Source organism: Nesoenas mayeri, assembly GCF_963082525.1.
Source record: "Nesoenas mayeri genome assembly, chromosome: Z".
NCBI classification, from domain to species: domain Eukaryota; kingdom Metazoa; phylum Chordata; class Aves; order Columbiformes; family Columbidae; genus Nesoenas; species Nesoenas mayeri.
This window is the reverse complement of record NC_137542.1, coordinates 60,048,350-60,069,356: the sequence shown is the minus strand read 5'-3', so window position 1 is coordinate 60,069,356 and position 21,007 is coordinate 60,048,350. Positions and strand designations below refer to the sequence as shown.

General features: G+C 36.8%; 1 protein-coding gene across 1 annotated transcript in view; it reads right to left on the bottom strand.

Annotated features, from left to right (window-relative positions):
• Positions 1-2,299: 2,299 nt before the first annotated feature.
• Positions 2,300-21,007, bottom strand: part of NLN (neurolysin) — a gene marked incomplete at both ends in the record, with an annotated part of 40,632 nt that continues 21,924 nt past the window's right edge. The window contains 9 exons of the mRNA XM_080362952.1: positions 2,300-2,434; positions 5,995-6,131; positions 6,641-6,769; positions 8,122-8,308; positions 11,403-11,604; positions 12,911-13,277; positions 18,104-18,239; positions 19,607-19,767; positions 20,534-20,636. Of these exons, the coding sequence (XP_080219078.1) occupies positions 2,300-2,434; positions 5,995-6,131; positions 6,641-6,769; positions 8,122-8,308; positions 11,403-11,604; positions 12,911-13,277; positions 18,104-18,239; positions 19,607-19,767; positions 20,534-20,636 (1,557 nt within the window). The remainder of the gene's footprint in view (positions 2,435-5,994; positions 6,132-6,640; positions 6,770-8,121; positions 8,309-11,402; positions 11,605-12,910; positions 13,278-18,103; positions 18,240-19,606; positions 19,768-20,533; positions 20,637-21,007) is intronic.

Here is a 21,007-nt window from a genome sequence, read left to right as displayed (position 1 = left end):
AGCACTTCAGAAAATACCAGTTAGCCTTCTCTGTCACATGCAGTTTTAGCCATAAGATGATCTGCCTTAACTATTGCCTTATGTAGACTGACAGAACCAGCTCCTCCAAAAACAAATTAGAAAAAATCCTTTTCTTTGGGACAGATATAGAACGTAACACTTTAATTTGCAGTCACAGTGTGGTTTAGGTTTTTCTCTCACCTATATGCACTGATATCCACCTAATGCTAACAACACTGTACAATCATGTATGTGTTTTCACATACAAAATAGGAAAAGATATGTCAGTGGAATTATCATTATTAGCATCAGCATTGTTCTAAACCTAACTTTTAAATCATCACATAACTTTTTATCATCACATATTTCTGTTTAGAATTACTACATTTGATCTGAGACTGCTGCTTTATGCAGAGAAAGGTCTCCCTCATGTGGAATTATGCCTACCAGCTGTAAAATAAAAACTGCATTTTGCTTCTTAAACAAGATTCCAAAACTTAGGTTTGCAGATTTGTTTTTGGAAAGTATCCCTTAGTATATTTTTTAGTTAATCAGAGCTATCACTACAGTGTGAAAGGAAAAAACCTAGGCAAAATTCACAGGTTTTAGGATAACTGCATCCGCCAGTTTCCTCAGCTTTCCTTTATAGCTGTTCTCAATACTGTTAAAGATGTTTCAATTTATGTGATTTTCATGTATTACATTTTCATGACCCAGCAGAACTGGGGTCTAAAACTATAACTGCCTATGAGAGTCAGAATTGACTTAATTATGTGCTCTGGTAAGACTACATAATTAATATGTTTTGGCTACAAACATATTAATGTTTTCTCACATCTATAACTAGTATGGTGCAAAAATAAGTCTTGCCAAATTTTCCATTTCAAAACCCAATTAAGCTCCTCCGCTTTTCCCACTTCTCCACTTTAAATGCTTTAAAATAAAAAGACACAGAAATAAAGTTTCAGCTCAACATTCACAATTGTGGTTTTTTTCCCCCTGAAACATATAGATTTGACCCAATGCTTTCAGTTTTGTTTTGCTAGAAAAAGAAGAAGTCATTAGAGTTGACCAAACACATTTTCTTACTTTGTGGTTGAACAAAAAAAATATTAACGATGTTTACAGCTATGGTTCAAATGTCTAAAATATATTAGCTAATAACCAAAATTAATGTTTGTTTATATACATGTTTTACTACTGAAACGAATGTAAGGTATGATACCTAAAGACAAGAAAAGTGCACTTGGATTAGCAGTTCTATTTGGGTGGTGGAGAGTTGGCTTGTAAGACATGTTTTTCCTGACCTTGAGGAAAAACTGCAAAATAATTCCTCCATCACTTTCACACTCCCAAGGCTGAATTCATTAAATCTATGCGGCTTTTTTTTGTAGCACCTGTGCATGCCACACCAGAAAGGAATACGAAAAATCTCGGATTGACTTTCACCATTCTGACTGGTGACATCTTCTTCCCTTCCTTCCTTATGTGTATCTGAAAATACTTCACAAACCACTGAACCCATCATAGTTGTTCAAGTATAACTTTTGAGTGCCGGTGTTGATCTAATTTGGAAAACAAAGACTTGATTTGTGATCATCAACAAAAAACCAAAAGTGATGGAAGGACTGCCAAAGTCATGGATTTTGGCTGTTTTTCCTCAATGAAGGAACAAAAATGGTAGCTCGAATTGTAGGGTTTTTTTCTTTTTAGTTACACTATATAAGTTTAGAAATTATACAAGAATTTAACATGGATAAAAATGAAGCCTAAAAGTATCACACGAGATGTTTGGAGCAGGTTCTCAGTCTTGAAATTTGTCAGGAAGCTAGACAACTCAAACCATGATGAAATCAAACACACTTCCCCTCCATCAAAGACATTTGTAAGCCATTAATACAACAGAAGAATATGGAATAAGAATGAATGTTTCTTTTATTGCTGTAGTGCCCTTTTATCCCCTTCCAGATTTTAAATTAATTCACAACACATAGTTCAAGTACATCTAGTAAAAGAGAAACATGGCATCATATCCCCATACTGGTTAGTATTATTTCATAACAATTCAAAAAACTCACAATCCAAATCCCTCAGCTTTTGCACATTTCACACTTTTTTTCCCTGCTGTGTTTCCCCCTGTGTTTTGTAGTTCTATGCAACTTTAAGAGTTATTTTTATTTATGCAAGTAAAAAAAAAATCATCAAAAAGTGACCCAATTTCCCTTGAGTACACAGTTAAGATGTTAAATACACTGATATTTCCAGCTCATTCATATACCATTACAAAGGAACCATAATTTTACTGAACACACAATCCCTTACTCAATAGGAAAGCTCTCTGGCTTGGTTTACGATCCAAGAAATTTTGTAGCATATCCATCCCATCCAAAGATCCTCCAGGTTTCAAAATTAGATTTCTGTATTTCATCCCAGCCTGATAAAAGGTGAAACAGAACATGAGTATTTCTTATCTTGTGAACTGACTCTTTTCTGTATTTGTTGTATACTTAAAAATCTGCATGATTAAACACCTTCCCTACTTCCAGATTTTCTTAATACCAAATCAGGATATACCACAACTATAATTTAGGTCTGCTGGAAGAACTCAAGAGAGCAGAAGTTTAACCTATTCTTGAAAAATTCCTTTTTCTTGTGGCTTTACACTGTTTTGGAAGCTATAATAATCATTTATCTGGAAGACACTCTATAAAGTACAACACACACACAACCTCCACATAGTCTTCAGTGATTGTCCCTGTGACTGACTGGTAGGAAAAGGGAATCTAATATCCATCCTCTCTCAACTCATGATTTCTGTTTGGAGAACAGAGATGATAGTTCAGAGAGAGATAGATATAGCATTGAGGAACGACATAGCAAATACACACATATTATATGCTCAATAGTATATATAATATATACAAACAGATCTAACTCCCCTAATAAAGTATCTTGGAGTAACAGAGACTTAACTCAGGTTTTATTTTCAGGAAGAAACATGTATTCCTTTAAAAAAGAATGAAGCTAGCTTCTGAGACAACAGTAGGTAATGAAGAGTTTCTTAACAGGAGGTCATATTTTAAAAAATGTATCTGGAGAATTTTGGGCTTCTGAGAGATGACTTTCAATGACAAAATATTGTTTTGCATGCAGATGTCCCAGATGCTTTTGATATTGAAGAAAACAATGGTCTTCCTTTTAGTCACTGTATATACACAGATAACACTTCCCCCACAAGTCAAAGCTATGAGATTACAGGACTACACCACTTCCTGATAGCTGTACTCCAAAATCAAGCATAAGTCCTTTAATAACTGAGGGACCTTGATGACTTAATTGTGTTACCAATGACATTGTCTGAATTAGCAGCTGGGAAAAACTAAAATGCAAAAATTTAAAAAAAATAATCACTGAAGCATTGCTTATACTTCACTATTTGTGTCAGTTTCCCAAATATCGGCAGCAAATTAAAATATTGTTCCTTGCAGTTTAGAAGTGTTTTCTGAGGAGACTTGAGTCTTGGCTGTTGTCTCTCCACAGCCAGCACATGGTTCAGTTCAAAGGAGAAGAGGGGTTATCTCAGATAATGTGCAAGAATTGAGGAGTGTGACAACCAATGAAGTTAGAGTTGTGTGTTTGATGAAGACTGTCTCTGAAACTGGTTTCTATAACTGTTGCTCAAAACAGGAAGAAGGGTTTTATTGTAACAGGAAGAGGTAAGCCAGATTTCTAAATGCTCTAGTCATAATACCATAACCATTTTCCTTTCCTGCTGTTCTGAAGACTAGTCTAAATCTACATATAACAAAATATGAGTAACTACAAAAATCATACTGGTATCTAGTATTTGTTTATAAGAAGATTGTTTGTTCCATCTTGTGGAACTCTATTACATCTACACAAAATGCAAATAAGGAAAAATGAGTTGGAGGAGAACCAATTTGAGACAATAGCATTGCTCTGAAGAGGGAGGGAAAATCTCCACTGGGTTACCCCTGAAGTTATATCAGCATTCAAGTGAAGTGTGTGCACACACACATATGCTAGAAAGTGAGTGATATACACACACAAAATTAATAATTTTTCTTTCTTACTTCTTAGCCTAGATAGCAGGCTTCACATTCAAAGAGGCACTAATTGACTTTTAGCTGAACTGTAGCAAACGTTCATTCCTAGTATAATTTAATTATTCTCAGCACATCCCCTACACAGACAAAGAAAACAAAAATCACCACCAAAACAATCAGAATAAAAGGCACTTTCATCCCTCAGGAGAAACACTGGTCACAGAGCAATTCTGGCAAACTATAGGTTAGGGTTTTGACTATATGATCACTCAGAAAAGAGTTTTAAGAGTAGGGAGTAAAGCTAACAGAAAAAAGGTCTGTGAAGACACTGGAGGGGTGTGTGCATGTCAGAACAAGGAACTGACACAAAGTCCCACACATCTGGCACCAGCACCCTTATCCATCTCTCCCAGCTGTAAAGAGTTAAAAAAACCCAGCAAGCCTGACACCTCCTCAAATGCCATTTTTTGACATTCATATGAACAACATTTTATTTAAAAGTTATGTTATTCTCTCATTTAAATTGGCATTTCTTCTGCTCTTACTTATGAGTGACTATAAAGTTGGTGAAGGGTTTGGGGTGGAAGCCATATGAAGAGCAGCTAAAGTCACTGGGTTTGTTCAGCCTGGAGAAGCAGAGACTGAGAGGAGACCTCATGGTGGCTACAGTTTCCTCACAAGGGGAGGAGGAGGGGCAGGCATTGAGCTCTTCTCTCTGTTGACCAATGACAGAACTTGAGGGAATGGCGGGAAGATGTGCCAGGGGGAGGTTTAGGTTGGACATTAGGAAAAGGTTCTTCCCCCAGAGGGTGGTGGAGCACTGAACAGGCTCCCCAGGGAGGTGCCACAGCTCCAAGCCTGACAGTGTTCAACACGAGACTGGACAACACCCTCAGACACATGGGGTGAACTGTGGGGTTGTCATATGTAGAGACAGGGGTTAGGCTTGATGATCTTTGTGGGTCCCTTCCAACTCAGGACATTCTGTGATTCTATAACAACATTCTCATTACCTGTCATGAATCCCTAGCATTTCAAGATCAGTCTTGACCTCCAAACCTCTCGTCCTCTCTTCTCTGAAACTATTCAGTTAGCTGTTTTTCTACATAAAACCCCTTTTGGGTTCTACTGGCCTTACTACTGCCCCAGTGTTCTAGCCCCTATCCCATCTCCTCTTTGGATTCCTCTCAGTGCTGGCTGCTGAATCCAGAAGACAGACAAGAGGATCAGGAAAACTGAAAGGTCTCTTCCATGACAGAACTGCACCATCTCAACTCAAAACCCTAATACTATAATATCTGAAAAATAAAAAAGGCAAGACTGCTAACCACATTGTTAACTACTTTTTCTTTCTGCTGAGACAGAAGAGGATGGAGAATTACACAAGGGGAAAAAAAAAAGTCCAATAAATCTAGAACATGTCAATGACTTGAATTTCAAAACTAAAGAGGAAAAAAAATTACTAATTATACTGTGTTGTGAAAGGTCAACATAGATTCAGTTTTCTAAATAACACCTACATAAAAGTACCATACACTTGAGGTACTATTAATGGAATTAGAGCACTATTATGACACAGCTTTCACAGCAGCAGAATATGCATCTGCTCTTGCAATGGAGGAATATGTTTTTTCAGTCTAAAATTAAAGATAAAGGCATTGATCAATTTAATAGAAAGTCTTAAAAGTGTCATAACATAATATTAAGTACATGACTATGTGAGAATTGTATTAAAATCCAAACACTCTCAAAAATTTTAATATTATTTTCCAAAGTAATTATGTTATTTATACACCCTTTTTATTATTACATGACAGGTGCAGAAGAAGTAATTGAGATATTACACCTATAGATTATAATTGTAATAAATGTGGTTTCATGGACAAAGTGCAACAAAAGTCTTTAGTGAAAAGTATTCATCACCTACCTTTGGATTCAATATTCCTTCTTGCTTAAAGCAGCTATAAAAAATGTCCATAGAAAACACCTCACTCCACAGGTACCCATAGTATTGACCATCATATCCACCTGCCAGATGTCCAAAAGTAGCTGGCATGTTTGTTCCTTGAAAAGTAAATTATCATTAATTTACTTAGATCAAATACAGTTATTTATTTGATGTATACAGTACTTCAGCTTTAAGAATAAATAAGGAATTTGCATAAATGACTTCTAAACTGTGAGAAGACATTTCTAACATAAAGGGTCTGAGTATACCTCTAAAAGAATTCACCATACTCAGCTGATCAAAGAGGAAACTCAGTTTCCCATTTTAGGCTAGTTGCATGTCCAATACAGATGTGATAAAACATCTAAAATGGTATTCAAATCATTTCACTCTAAAATATAACCTGAAAAAGGTTAAGTTTTATATTTACCTTCATCTTTCTTCAGAAGAGATCATTAAGATCACCTCAACTTTCAAAGCAATTATTTCAGCTTCATAAAGCAGATTATTTTATAAACACCAACTAAGGTTTGTTTCATATTTTTTATGCCAAGCATTGGGAAAGAAAGGCATGATTAATCAAAAGCTTTCGGACATGTTATATAAAAGCTTCATACTGACATACCTGGGGTGGCATGAATTCCTAGAATCTCCATACAGCATTTGGCATATTCATCTGCTGGGTCAACAGATGGTTTTGTATGCAGTGCCTGGTCGACTTTGCTCAAAACAATCTGACGGAGTGTTAAAAGGCCTATTTGGGTAAGAATATTTAATTAATATCATCAAAGCAGCTGGAGTTTCTTTAGCACCTTTCATTCAAAGATCTCAACATGCATCCTAAATTATTAGAATTTTAACTATGGAAAACACTTGGAGTTATGTAATTTCCATCAAACTGCTTCAATTATGAGAAGCTGAGAGGCATATTTTTAATAAAGGAATTGTCATTATAAGTTCCATCTTTCAAACGGAATTTTCCTCACAGAACAAAACCAAAACAAAGCAGATATTTTAAAAGCAAATTTCAGTATTGAAAATTAAAATTTCAGCTATCTTCACTTCGAGTATATAATTTCATTCAGGGCTCGCACAGATAACAGTAAGTATATCTACCCTGTGACAATTCAAGGAACAGCAAAGACTGGTGCTGCAGCTGCGTAGGCTTTTTTGAAGAAGCTACAAGATATGAACCTTTACTCAGTCAGAATGCTTATGTAGCTATGATGTCTGTACAAGCCAGAAGGACAGGAACTTCTGGTTCAGGATAGGGAAGCAGTATGAAATAAACAGCAGTGGCTTAATGACAAATTGTACCATAAATGGGTAAGACTATGATACTGGGGGAGTCCTGATTACAGGGGCAGTGGGGTGAGAGTGACAGAATAACAATGAGATGATAAAACATGAGATTACAGTCTTGGTTTGGAGATCATAACATGGAACAAGACATGGAAGGAGAAGAAAACTGGGACCTCAGTTTGGAAAGGCAGCATATCTGCTGGGAAGGCAGAGAACATGGACTTAAGCTTCTGGATTGAGAAGCTGAGAGGTGGTTTGAACAATGCAGGACTACAACATTTCTGTCTGGAGTATGTTATGTATGGTCAGTAAATTTGCAATCAACTTTCATGTCTGTCAAGTGTCATATGCAAATCAAATGTAGATGATACATGTAGAAAAACTGATACTGCGTTCGTGCACAGTGCCTGAGCTAGCAGAAAAGAAACAAATAAAAACAAACAAAACCCACCACCACCAAAACAACCCACGTCAGAAAAACCAGGACCTTCCCCTCCACACCTACTTTTAAGTGAGCAAATTCGGTAGGTAAAAAAGTCACATGGAGAGGAATGCAAAGGTATTTTAGTCCTGTGGGCAGCCTGGAAGATCAGAGCTGCTATTGTTCCTGCAAATAGTGGTATCTGTCATCATAGCCCTTACTAATGGTGGTACTCATGCAAATAAACCCAGAAAGACAGTGATAAGTGTACACACAGAAGAAAAGTAATGGGCTTGTTATATTTGTCTTTAATTTTTCCCACCAAGGTTTTTTTTAATTTTATTTTTATACATACAGTGGGTGGAGAGACAGGGGAGAGATACCTGTATTAGCCAGTCTAGAGGCAGCAAGTTTCTCAAGCAGAGTGTCTGCAACATGGCTCTCATCTTTATAATGTCTTGACATTTGCTGTAGTGGTTCTTTTTCCCACACCCAGTTCTCAAACATTTGTGAAGGTACCTCTACAAAGTCTGTTTCCACATTAGTTCCACTAAACCTAGCAAAATCAGTCTAAAAGGAAAAGCCATTGTATTAAATGAAAATAGAAGCCAGGATTTCTAGAAGAATATAAACTTTCAGATGCCAAAATTTCAGTGTTACTCACAGCAAAAGGAATAATTTTGAACTGGTCAATAATAATAATTTTAAAGAAAGGAGAGCAAAAATTCAAATGTTAGACTATTATCAAGCAATTAAATAGATTACTTAGGGGTTATTTACTGCATCCTCTACTGGTATGAAACAGTAATTTGGTTTTCTTAACATTACTGATTTTTACCTTTCAGGTTATGACAGCAATATGAATGTTTCTGTGCTGCCTTATGGCAAGCATATAATTTGTAAATTGTTATAGAATTTTGTTATATTACCCCAAAGTAAAATAATAAACTCCAATTACACACTTACAAAATTGTTGTATTACAGTCTACTGCACTGATTCAAAGATTTTACTTCATCAACTCATCCTATTAAGCTTTGTGTTAACTGTCTTCATTCATAAGGCGTATGGTTAACATATAGCACAATTTTCGAGCCATTAATACATGACCTGAAATAAATTAATCCTAGCAACTTTATCTGTGAAAAGTCTCCAAGTCTGACACTCAGTCACTGAGAAAGTAATGTTCTTTTTGAAAGCCAAGCACATCAGAACTTTTTATTTTTTATTTTAGTGTTGTCAATCACTTCATGTTTAAAAAGCCCCCTTCATATATTAATTTTGAAGAAAATTCTGTGCAGTTAAACATCTTCATTAAAATATACTCCAAACCCTAAATATTTCTAGAAAGAAACAGTCACTTTAGAAAGACAGTTGTTCAAATGACAATAGAAATTACTTGGTCTCACATCACCCTTGTCTTGTAATAAGCCTACCTCCTCTTGCAAACCCAATTTTATTGTTCTTCCCTTCTCAGCAACATTCTTATGAAACATTTCAAGTACTAAAAGAAAGAGAGAATTCTCCGTTACCCAAATTCCCTCTCTAACAGCTCTAGATATCCTTAGGTTCCATTACCCATCAGGGAATAGATGCCCACCAGAGGACTGGGTTTTGAACTTACTTTCTTGCAGGGTTATAAAAAAACCTCATATATAATATAGGACATATATTGAACGGACAGCTATGTCACATGCATATATCTTTCTCTCATGTCTTCAGAAGAACAGCAGAAAAAGGAGAAAACATTTGCCTTCATTTCCACTTGCGGGCTACTCAGATCCATAGTTCTAACAGGCTAGCACTTCTTACTGTACATGTTGAATAGCAGCTATGAATAAGAGCTAGGAAGTATCAGCTGGAAAGAAATGGTGATAGAAGTGGCTGGAATGAAAGGCAAGAGAAGTGCAAGAGCTGGCCTCCAGATATCCTCCTTTGCCCATACACAACCGCATCATACTAACAAAAAATATTAGGACATTTAGTTCAGGAACTTGAATAGCTTTCCTTCCCTAACACCATAAACAGACACCCTCTTTGCCCTGATATCTCACTTTCCAGTGGATCCCCTGTACATTACAAAGAGGACGAGTCTCCAAAAGCTGACCTTTACCAGCAGCTCACAGACTCCCACCCCATCTGATCCCTGCACACCCCTTAAGTGTCAAGTTTTAACACGTTTAAACAAATCGTCATATGAAACAAGATAGTGCTTTGCACACAGAAATCCCAGAGGACAGGATGTTTTTATGAGGGAGTAGCACATTATTTGCAGGTGTGCAAATAACAATTTACATAAAACACAGCAGCAGTAAGCATGGTAGCTATGCATGCAGAAACCACCTAAGCAGTGGAAGAGACAGCTGGAAAGCAGGCATCACTGACCTGTGTGCAATTCCACAGCAAGTGAAATACATAAGCAATGGAACTGTTGGCTTGGACTGCCCAGAAGGGGTTGTGCAACACCCAGGCACATTTTCATTGGTTATAAAAATGTTGTGGTCAATTTTGTACCAATGCTGAATATGTCTAATTTATAAACTATCTTCTAGGTAGTTTAAAAGAAAGCACAGGTTTTACTTCTCCATTTTTTTGTACCAATGCTGAATGTGTCTAATTTATAAACTATCTTCTAGGTAGTTTAAAAGAAAGCACAGATTTTACTTCTCCATTTCTGAGCTCAGAAACACCCGACTTAGGGTGAAAATGATCAAACAATTATTTTATTTCTATCTGCAACATAACACAAAAATATCTAAGCTAGTCTAGCTACTTGTTCTGATGTTTGCTTGGACATAACTTGTTTAATTCTGGATTTAATATATGGATTTCTATGACTTTGTTTCTTTATTCTCCAGTTATAGTCTCTAGGAACAAGGTCAAGAAGTAAAATCCAATGTGTGTCATATTTCTCTGATTCTATTATTTGGTACTTGTTTAAAAAGGAGATTAAAGCAATACTACATCAAGTCTGGATTTGTAGATAATTATGCAAATTTTTTGGTGCATGAATACTGAGACGTGTCTTTCTGAGATACAAAATTTTCATTAGGCCAATAATAAATTTATCAGCTGGCAGAATCAACTTTACATGTATGTAAAAACGATAACAGCAATTTTATAATTTTATTGAGACCCTGATGCAAAATCTGCAGAATACCTTCAGTTCTTTCTGGTCACTATGAGAATGCCAGCTGTCAGACAGGAGAGCAGAAAACACAATAGCTCAGGGAAGACATGTTTTATGCTTTTTATGTCAAGTGTGACAGCTCTTAAGAGTACAAAATAACTTATTTTTGCTTCTAATATATAGCGTGCTACTACAAGTAATAAAAAGCCTCTGACAGCTGTAACAGAAGCCACCACTGAGCATCGTCTTCACCTTACACATGGATTTATTAACTCATCACAGGTACTTGCATGGTGCAAATGCAAAAGTATATGTTCCTATCAAAATATTTTCATAAGAAGATGTATTTATTGCTATAGTTTCAAATAAAAATTAAAACCAATACCAAAAAAAAGCCAACCTACCACTTTGAAAAATAACCAATAAACTGTATATGTGGTTTACTAAAATTAGAAACCATCAAAACAGCCTTATACCTTGCTTTGAGACAGTGAAGAACGAGATAAATCTTACACTGGAATTGAAACATCACTAACCTGTGCACATATCTGATGCATTACATGACCAAATTCATGGAAGTAAGTCTTTACTTCATCATGTCGCAGCAATGAAGGGTGATCTGATGCTGGTTTTGTGAAGTTGGTTACCAGAGCAGCTACAGACATCATTCTGCTGCCATCAGAGAGAAGACAGCCAGGTTGGAGACCAAAGCATGCTGCATGCCCATACTTTCCTTCTCTGTATGAGAAAATATATCAAAAAGTATCTTCAAACCACAAGCTTGCTCACCAGAATGGTGAAGCCTATTCAAGAACAGGGACAATCAGTCAGCATATTTTTAAAGCTCTACACAAAGAAATTACATCTTTTCATGACTTCTAAGACTCACTAAGTTCACGATCCTGTTAAGAGCACAAGGGAAACAAAACCAGTACTTACATCAGTAAGATTCACAGCAGCATTTACAAGAATTTGATTTTACTCAAATATTGAAAGTACATATACTCTAGATTTCAATTCATTTTAAATTGCTACTGTAACAGGAAGGACTAGGTTCCGTCTTCTGAAGCAGTAATTTTTTCTTTAATTACAGGAGACAAATGAATGCAGTTTACTCCATATCTTGTGTAATCCAAAAGTTTAAAGAAAAATTATTTCAAAACTTTTGCTCTAAATCTGAGTAGTTAACTGGTTAGTTAAATCAGCAGTCTTATAAACAGATGGCTTCAGCAATTCACATGATATGCAGAAAGTGGGGAGAAGACAAACAGGTGATGGAGATAATGTGCCTATCTTAAAAAGAACAATTTAAGTACTATTGTATTGATTAACCTGATTTTCTCAACCAGAGAAATCGTAAATGAATTCATATCTAAAAAGGTATCAGCCAATTCATAAATTACTAAAGAATAATTAAAAAAATAGGTGAGAAACAGTCAAAAAGAACTAGCTAAGAATAAATCCTGTAAAATCAGCCAGTTCTCCTAATCTCTGACAGAACAGAGGTGATGTTGTAATTAGCTACAAAGAGAGCTGGAGAACTACAGAGATCAACCTAGAAGTACATTTCAAGGTCCTGATCTTTTTGATATTTTCTTTAGAAACCTGGACAGAGTACAAAATACACATAGAAAGTGTAAAGAGGAACTGGTAGAAACTAGGATCACTTTGCAAAATGGAATATAATTGATCTGAACAGACTGGAGCAACAGTTCAACATAAATGAAAAGTAAAAGACAGTATATACTACAGTTAGGGAGGAGAAAAGTTCATAGAGGCAACAAATTATTGACAACTGACTACAGAAAATGAATGAAGTGGTAATGTTTCATAAACCAAATAAAAGCAAGAAACATGGTACTGCAAAAAAAAAAAAAAAGTGTAATCAACCTGAAAATAGTTCAGAGGACAACTTAATGAACACAGTAATAGCCTTGTCAGTGGGATAAATATTTACTTCCAAATGCATTTAATTTCAATCACATCAGCAACCCACTAAGATCAATTCAATTTTAAACAGTTAAGTAAACACTGTCATAATTACCTGGGGTAAAGGTCCAAATAGAATTGGCCTAACATTTCTCCTGTTGAATTATCCTTTACTGTATAAAGAGTAACGCTGTCATGCCAAACATGAGCACTTTCTACTTGCTCAAATACAAGTCCCAGTAGTTTCTGGTAAATATTCAGTAAGCCTTCTGTAACAGCCTCAATTGGGAAGTATTCCTTCAGCTTTTCTTGATCTATGGAGTACTTCAGCTCTTCTGTCTTGTTCATATAATAATGAAGATCCCATGCATTGATTCTTCCATCATAATCAAAGTTTCTTTCTTTACACTCCTTTTTCTTCAAATCCAGAATAAATTCTCTTTCTTCTTCAACCAATGGTTTTAGCTTCTTACTCAAATCATCTGAAACAAAGATCGCCTTAGATTCAACTTCTGTGTTCCTCACTATAATGTGTATTCCTACAAAACACATTCATAACTTTAAGCACATGCCCCAAGAGTGGATGCTTGAGTTTTCCATTTGGGGACTAACAGCAAGCAAACGGTCTACTTTCCTGTATTAATGAGTTTTAATTGAAGGCATGCTAAAAGTAATACAGGAGTCCATATACACCCAACAGTACTTGTGAAGGGCTTTGTTAAATTTAGACTTCTTCTAAGAGATTAGAAATGGAAAGTAACACTGCACAATTTTGCTAGAAGACTTTAATTTTACCTCATGTAATCTCATTTCTCTTGATGCATTCCTGCAGAAACAGCTGAAAACTAGAACTACTGTTAGTTACTGAAAGTGCAATACAAAATTCAGACATTACTTTTTCTTCCAAGACTTTTCAAAACAGACTATGACCTACTTCTAGCTGAAGTCCTATAAAAGAACAAGAGACTAAGGAGTTCTTGCCTATACGATGTCTAGCTTCCTGACTACCAAAGCCACAGGATATTAATCTCTATGATCCCAATTTTTCCAATATAGCTCTCCTTGGACAAAAAAGGGTCATAGCACTATGAATCTAATATACTGAATATAAAATATTTAAGCTTACTGACAGTCCCATGAAGTACATATGGTGCTTACTCTCCTGTATTTCTGGACTACTGGACACTATTTTTTTTTCCTTAAAAATTCAGGTTAGTGTTTACTACTGATATCTGGAGTGTAAAATTTAGGAATTGCCACTCTTGTTTCTAGGTAGGCTGTGAGGCTGTATATGCATTTACATGTCTAAATAATATTTGCCCCTTACGTTATGCTAAATTCAGGATGTTATACGACAGAATGCTTTTCTTCCTATCTGTAAGATCGGTTTATGAACATAGATTTAAAACATGAATAAGTATGAACAAAGCAGAGCAAATCCTATTGTCATGCTTGTAGATAAGGAGCTTGATGTAGGTGATGATAAGGTTGAGTGTATATGGTTAAGAAACAAGGGGAAGGCCAACAAGGCAGATATCCTGGTGGGAGTCTGTTACAGACCACCCAACCACAATGAAAAAGCAGATGAAATGGCAGCTGGGAGAAGTCTCTCTATTGCCAGCCCTTGTTCATGTGGAGGACCTGAACCTACCAGATATCTACTGGAAATACAACACAGCAGAGAGGAAATGGTCTAGGAGGCTCTGGGAGCGTATGGAAGACAACTTTCTAACATAGCTGGTCAGCAAGCCAACCAGGGAAGGGGTCCCACTGGATCTGTTGTTTGTGAACGCAGAAGGACTTGTGGGTAATGTGACAGTTGGAGGCAGCCTTGTGCATAGTGATCACAAAATGCTCAAGTTTTCTATTCTTGAAGAAGTAAAGAGGGCAGTCAGCAGAACTGCTACCTTGGACTTCTGAAGGGCAGATTTAGACCTGTTTAGGAGAATGGTTGGCAGAGGCCCTTGGGAAGCAGTCATGAAGGGCAAAGGAGTCCAGGAAGGCTGGTCTCTCTTCAAGAAGGTAACCTTAGAGGCACAGGAGCAGGCTGTACCGGTATGCTGGAACACGAGCCGGTGGGGAAGAAGGCAGCCTGGCTGACTAGGGAGCTGTGGCTGGAACTTGAGAATAAAAGGACAATTTATAACCTTTGGAAGAGGGGTCAGGCTACTCAAGAGGAATAGAAAGATGCTGTGAAGTTATGCAGGGAGAAAATTAGAAAGGCCAAAGCTCAACTAGAAATGAACCTGGCTACTGATGTAAAAGGGAACAAAAACTGCTTCTATAAATATATCATCAACAAAGGGAGGGTTTAAGGAGAATCTCCACTCTCTGGCAGATGCAGGGGGAAATACAGTGACAGAAGATGAGTGAAAGGCTGAGGTGCTAAATGCCTTCTTTGTCTCAGTCTTTAATAGCAAGACCTGTTGTGCTCCAGGTACCCAGCCCCTTGAGCCAGAACACAGGGATGGGGAGAAGAATGAAGCCCCAGTAATGCACGTGGAAATGGTCTGCAATCTGCTACACCACTTAAGACACACACAAGTCTATGGGGCCAGATGGGATCCATCCAAGGGTACTGAGGGTGCTGGCAGAGGTGCTCACCAAGACACTTTCCATTATTTATCAGCAGTCCTCACTAACTGGGGAAGTTCTAGTTGACTAAAAGTTGGCAAATGTGCCGCTCATCTACAAGAAGGGCTAGAAAGAGGATCCAGGGAATTACATGCTTGTGAGTCTGACCTCAGTGCTGGGGAAGTCTGTGGAGCAGATCATCCTGAGTGACATCACATGGCATGTGCAGGACAACCAGGTGATCAGGCCCAGTCAGCATGGGTTTATGAAAGGCAGGTCGTGCTTGACCAACCTGATCTTGTTCTATGACAAAGTGACCCACTTAGTGGATGAAAGAAAGACTGTAGGTGTTGTCTCTCTGGACTTCAGTAAAGCCTTTGATATTGTTTCCCACAGCATTCTCCTAGAGAAGCTGGCAGCTCATGGCTTGGTCGGGTGTTTTCTTCACTGGGTAAAGAACTGGCTGGATGGCCAGGCCCAAAGAGTTGTGGTAAACAGAGACAAGTCCAGTTGGCAGCCCGTCAAGGAGTGGCATTCCCCAGGGCTTAGTATTGGGGCCAGTTCTGTTAATCTCTTTATCATTGATCTGGATGAGAGGATTGAGTGCACCCTCAGTAAGTTTGCAGATGACACCAGGTTGGGAGGGAGTGTTGATCTGCTGGAGGGCAGGAAGGCCATACAGATGGATCTGGACTGGCTGGATCATTGGACTGAGGCCAGTTGTATGAGGTTCAACAAGGCCAAGTGTCATGTGCTGCACTTGGGCCACAACAACGCCAGGCAGCACTACAAGCTCGAGGAAGAGAGGCTGGAAAGCTGCTTGGCTGACAAGGATCTGGGGGTGTTGACTGACAGCTGGCTGAACATGAGCCAGCAGTGTGGCCAGGTAGCCAAGAAGACCAACAGCAATGTGGCTTGTATCAGGAACAGTGTGGCCAGCAGGACTAGGGAAGTGATGGTGCAACTGCACTCAGCACTGGTGAGGCCCCACCTTGAATATTGTGTTCAATTTTGGGCCCCTCTCTACAGGCAAAACATTCAGGTGCTGGAGAGAGTTCAGAGAAGGTCAGTCAATCTGGTGAGGGGTCTGGAGAACAAGTATTATGAGAAGTGGCTGAAGGAACTGGGGCTGTTTAGTCTGGAGAAAAGAAGGCTGAGAGGAGACTTTATTGCTCCCTACAGCTACCTGAGATGAGGTTTGTAGCATGGAAGGTGTTGGTCTCTTCTCCCAAGTAACAAGAGATAAGACAAGAGAAAATGGCTTCAAGTGGCACCATAGGAGGTTTAGACTGGAGATTAGGAAAAATTTATTCACAGAAAGGGTGGTGAAGCACTGGAACAGGCTGTCCAGGGAAACACCACCATCCCTGGAGGTGTTAAGAAGAAGTGTAGATGAAGTTCTTAGGGACATGGTTGAGTGCTAGAGTTAGGTTATGGTTGGGCTCTGTGATCTGAAGGGTTTCTTCCAACCTAAATGATTTTATGACTCTATAGCAAAGGAAGTAAATTAAAGCTGACAATTAATTTGATGAATATTCTCTCTCTATGAGAATTACCATGAAACACTATATTTGTTAAAAGTATGTGGTATCCTTCTGTAGAAAGTTCAAGTCATGACAATAACTGATAAATTATGAGGTTTGTCACGTTTAGAAAAAAGGAAAACACACAGTATTATACAAATCCATTCAGAATTACAAAAATATAATGGTTTGAAAGGAGTCCAAACTACTTTAAGTACACTTAAAAATCAGGTAATTTAAAAATTTAATTAAAAATCAAAATTAAGTGTAAGTTCATTGACAAATATATGGATAATTGGTCTTGCCAAATATGGAGCTAAGCTCATACCATAGAAGAAGTGTAACAGAATTACATTTGAACCTCTTTATTGATATATGAACACAAAAAACCCACTACCACCAGACTGTATTGCTGTACTAAATTATTTGGGGGGTTTACTTATATGTTATATCAATATACAATCCTAAGTGTTGTTAGGTGACATTAATAAAGGAACACATACTATGCTGTGGAACTACATAATTCCAGTAAGTAGAGGTTAACTCTACACACAAGAATGGGCCCTCTGAGGTCAACAGGATAACTACAAATTGATAAACTACTCAGTTTAAAGTTTAAAGTTTAATCTGTTTTCAGATTGAATTCCATTAGATGGCTGTTGAATTCCAAATTAAATCTATCATTCCAGATTCAATTTTTTAATTCAGCTCATGGAAGTTGCATCATCATATACTGTAATCTTTCATTGTAGTTGTATCAGAAAAAGACACTAAGGCTACTGATACACAAAAACTGCAGTTAACCTCAGGTAATGAAAATCTTCAACAGTGATTTTATCTTGAACTAATAAAATTGCTTAGGCTGCACATATTATTCTTGTTCTAAATTAGGATAATTTTATTTTGGGGCAGAGAAAGGCATAACCACTTGTCTACATTTGCTGTCAGAAAGCAGTTTTTTTCAATTTTTTATCTTGTGCTTCCCTGTTTTGGAGCAATTCCATTTGTACAGCTATGGGCTAGCTAAATAAATAATAAATAAATAAATAAATAAATAATAAATAAGGCAGAACAGAGGCAACACAGAGGCAACAGACAATTCTCTTCTATCTAAACACAATGGACACTATAAACCAATTATGTATTTACATTTATCTTAGCTGAGGAGTCATGTTGACACACAAAAGTATTGTTTATAAATAAGAACAAACCTAAGAAGGCTGTTACATTATCTGTGCTCTTTGCAGTGTTTACCTCCAGGACAAAGTTGGCATGTGTATTATAACCAAGAAGCTCTGCTACTTTTGCCCTTAGTGGAAGCAACTGCTGAAGGATTTTTGTGTTCTCCTAAAAAAGAAAAGACTCAAATTTGTAAACTGAAACCAAATACCACATGTTATTGTAACAACTACATGAATAATAGCTGTAATAATAAGAAAGAGCAAACATTTAAAACTAAATGCTACGATATAGAGCAATATAAGTTTACCTAGATTCTTCTAATAGTTTTTGTCACAGCATGTAGTTGCAGGTAGCTAGTTTTCTGATCTAAGTCATCACTCTCCCTATTAAAATGTATCTGCTTTAATTAATCAAAAGACGTACCATTTCATTTTAGGATAATAACAAATCTCTGACAAAGGAAATAAATTCTTTCCAACAGTCAACCATTTTAATGTGAAAGATAACAGGGAGATGGCTGACAGCAGGCTTAATTGCTTGTTTTTCAATGATTGTTTGCAAATTTGGCCCTTTTTTGCCGCTCTGACAACAGCAGCCAAAGAAAGAGATCTGAAGCACAAAACCCTCAGGCCCTGACCTAAATTTAAATTTGGTGGAGGATCCTTGAGAAGCTGAAAATTTAACTGCATTTACCTCCAGTTCTGAAAAAGTGAGATTTCTCAGGGACAACATTCAAAGTTTGTCCCACAGTTTTAATAGGAAATCCCTTTAACTCTGCTGACTTGCACAGTGTTCAGTTCTTGGTGCTGTTTAATCTTATATTGTACTCTTCACATTTCTCAGCACTTCAAGTACAAAAGCTCAACTCTGCCATTGTTCTCTAATGAATCCTTGGTACAGCTGCCTGAATGACACTTATTCTATCCCTTCTATCCTTTTCATTATTTTTTGTACCTGTCTAGGTGCCTGATCTCATCAGTATCAAACAACTTACTTGTGAAACTATTTCTTTTAATAAGGCGTGTTTCCACTTATTCTTCACACAATTAAATGAAACTTTTAGAAAAATCATGTGTTTTTAACATCTAATTAAAATTCTTATCAATATGCAATGCATTAATTTCACACTTAATCACCTGTATTTCATAATTAAAATGTGCACATAAATAAACTCTCTCATTCTGAAGAATCCCAAAGTAATGCAGAAGCTACAATCAGGTATTCTTCTCTGGGAGAAAGGAGCCAATAAGCAGCTGAAGAACATTATAAGGAAATTTGACAGAGATCAAAATCCTACTTCTATTAACAGCACCGCTGAAAGTTTAAGATATGTACACACACAAACGCAGATCTTCAACTTTGATTGTCTTTAGATATTAGAATAAACTGGAGCAAGGAACTGTTAAAGATCACACTGAGATGTTTTGACTTCATAGTATTTGGCAAGATACAGAACTCAAATCTAACATTTGAATGTCTGCCTCCATTTTCCAACTGTCATTACCCTACAGAACAGTCAATATATGACATACCTCTTTGCATCTTGAGTTAAAGGCAAACTCCATTTTTCTCCTGGTTTCTGAAATGCAGCACTTCTTCATGACAGGATAATAGTGGGGATACTTTAAAGTAATTTTATATTTTTCTTCCTCAGTCTTCTCTAAGCTCTTAATAAAGCCATCAGGAAGGCCTTCTACAGAACACAATTTAATAATTTTTACCAGAATTACCTACTCACCCTTCCTTCTTGGAAGATTGTTGCTTTGCTTTTTTTTTTTTTTTTTGGCTGCAATCTTATTTGACATCAGAAATCCACAGAAATCTAACCCCTCTCTTTACAACTATTTGCTAAAACCTTTTCAAATCGCAATCAAGCACAGTAAAAATTGGAAACATTTGTGAGCAAAAGAGAAATATATGTAAGGCTATGAGATAAAAATATGAGATGAATATGAGAACAAAAAAACCCTCTGATGTTACTAAAGCACACTTTATCTGAAGCACATGGCCTTCAGATAATGAATTCCCAAATTCTCTGTCACACAAAATCTCTAGATCAGTTTAAATGATTGGAGTAGCTAGGATATATTTTTGGACAGAATTTTTTTTCCTATAACTGCAATTAATATATCAATAATACACAGGGGATTACCTGATGAGACAGAACTCAATAAAGGAGCAGAGAAAAGTACAGTTATATGAAGAAAAAAAAAGTGTAGCAGATATGCTAACTTGATGCAAGGCAAACACTTTAGGGAGCACAAATTTATGAAGAAATCATAAACACCTGCAAAGGATAATTCTAAGATAACTTTAGAGAAGGATTAAAAAGGAAATAGAGAATGCTGGAAAACAGTCAGAATTTCACTTGATCTAACCATCATTCACTGGGCCAAAAGAAGATTACTTCAGTAAAAGTGAAAGGTTGAAGAAATAGAAAGAGCAAGCATACCACTCACCAAGTTCTTCCTTAGAAAATGTAAGAAAGGTGTTTTCCTCATTCAGGTTTTTGTTAAAGTCTATACACAGCTCACTCATTTTTTTCTTCATCATCTTTATTTCCTGTATTGGGTATAAACTGAACTTAGTGGAAAAATAAAAATCAAATTTGTCAATTACTATCCACCACATGAACAGTATTTCACTTTTTCCAGCTAGGCTCTCTACTAGCCAACAGCACATGCCAGCATTGAGCAATTCACACACCGTAGTTAACACCATAAGCTAACTACATGTTACACATGTAACACATATGTAACAAATCGAACACATTATACTTCACACTCTCTTAACCCCCCTTTTCTTTCTTTTGGTCCTCAGCAATATTGTTGCCAATGAACCCATGGTCTCCGAACAGCATTATATGATGACATACCATTATTTCTTTTTTATTTGAAAAGCCTAAATTACAACTTTAAGTTCAAAACCATCCA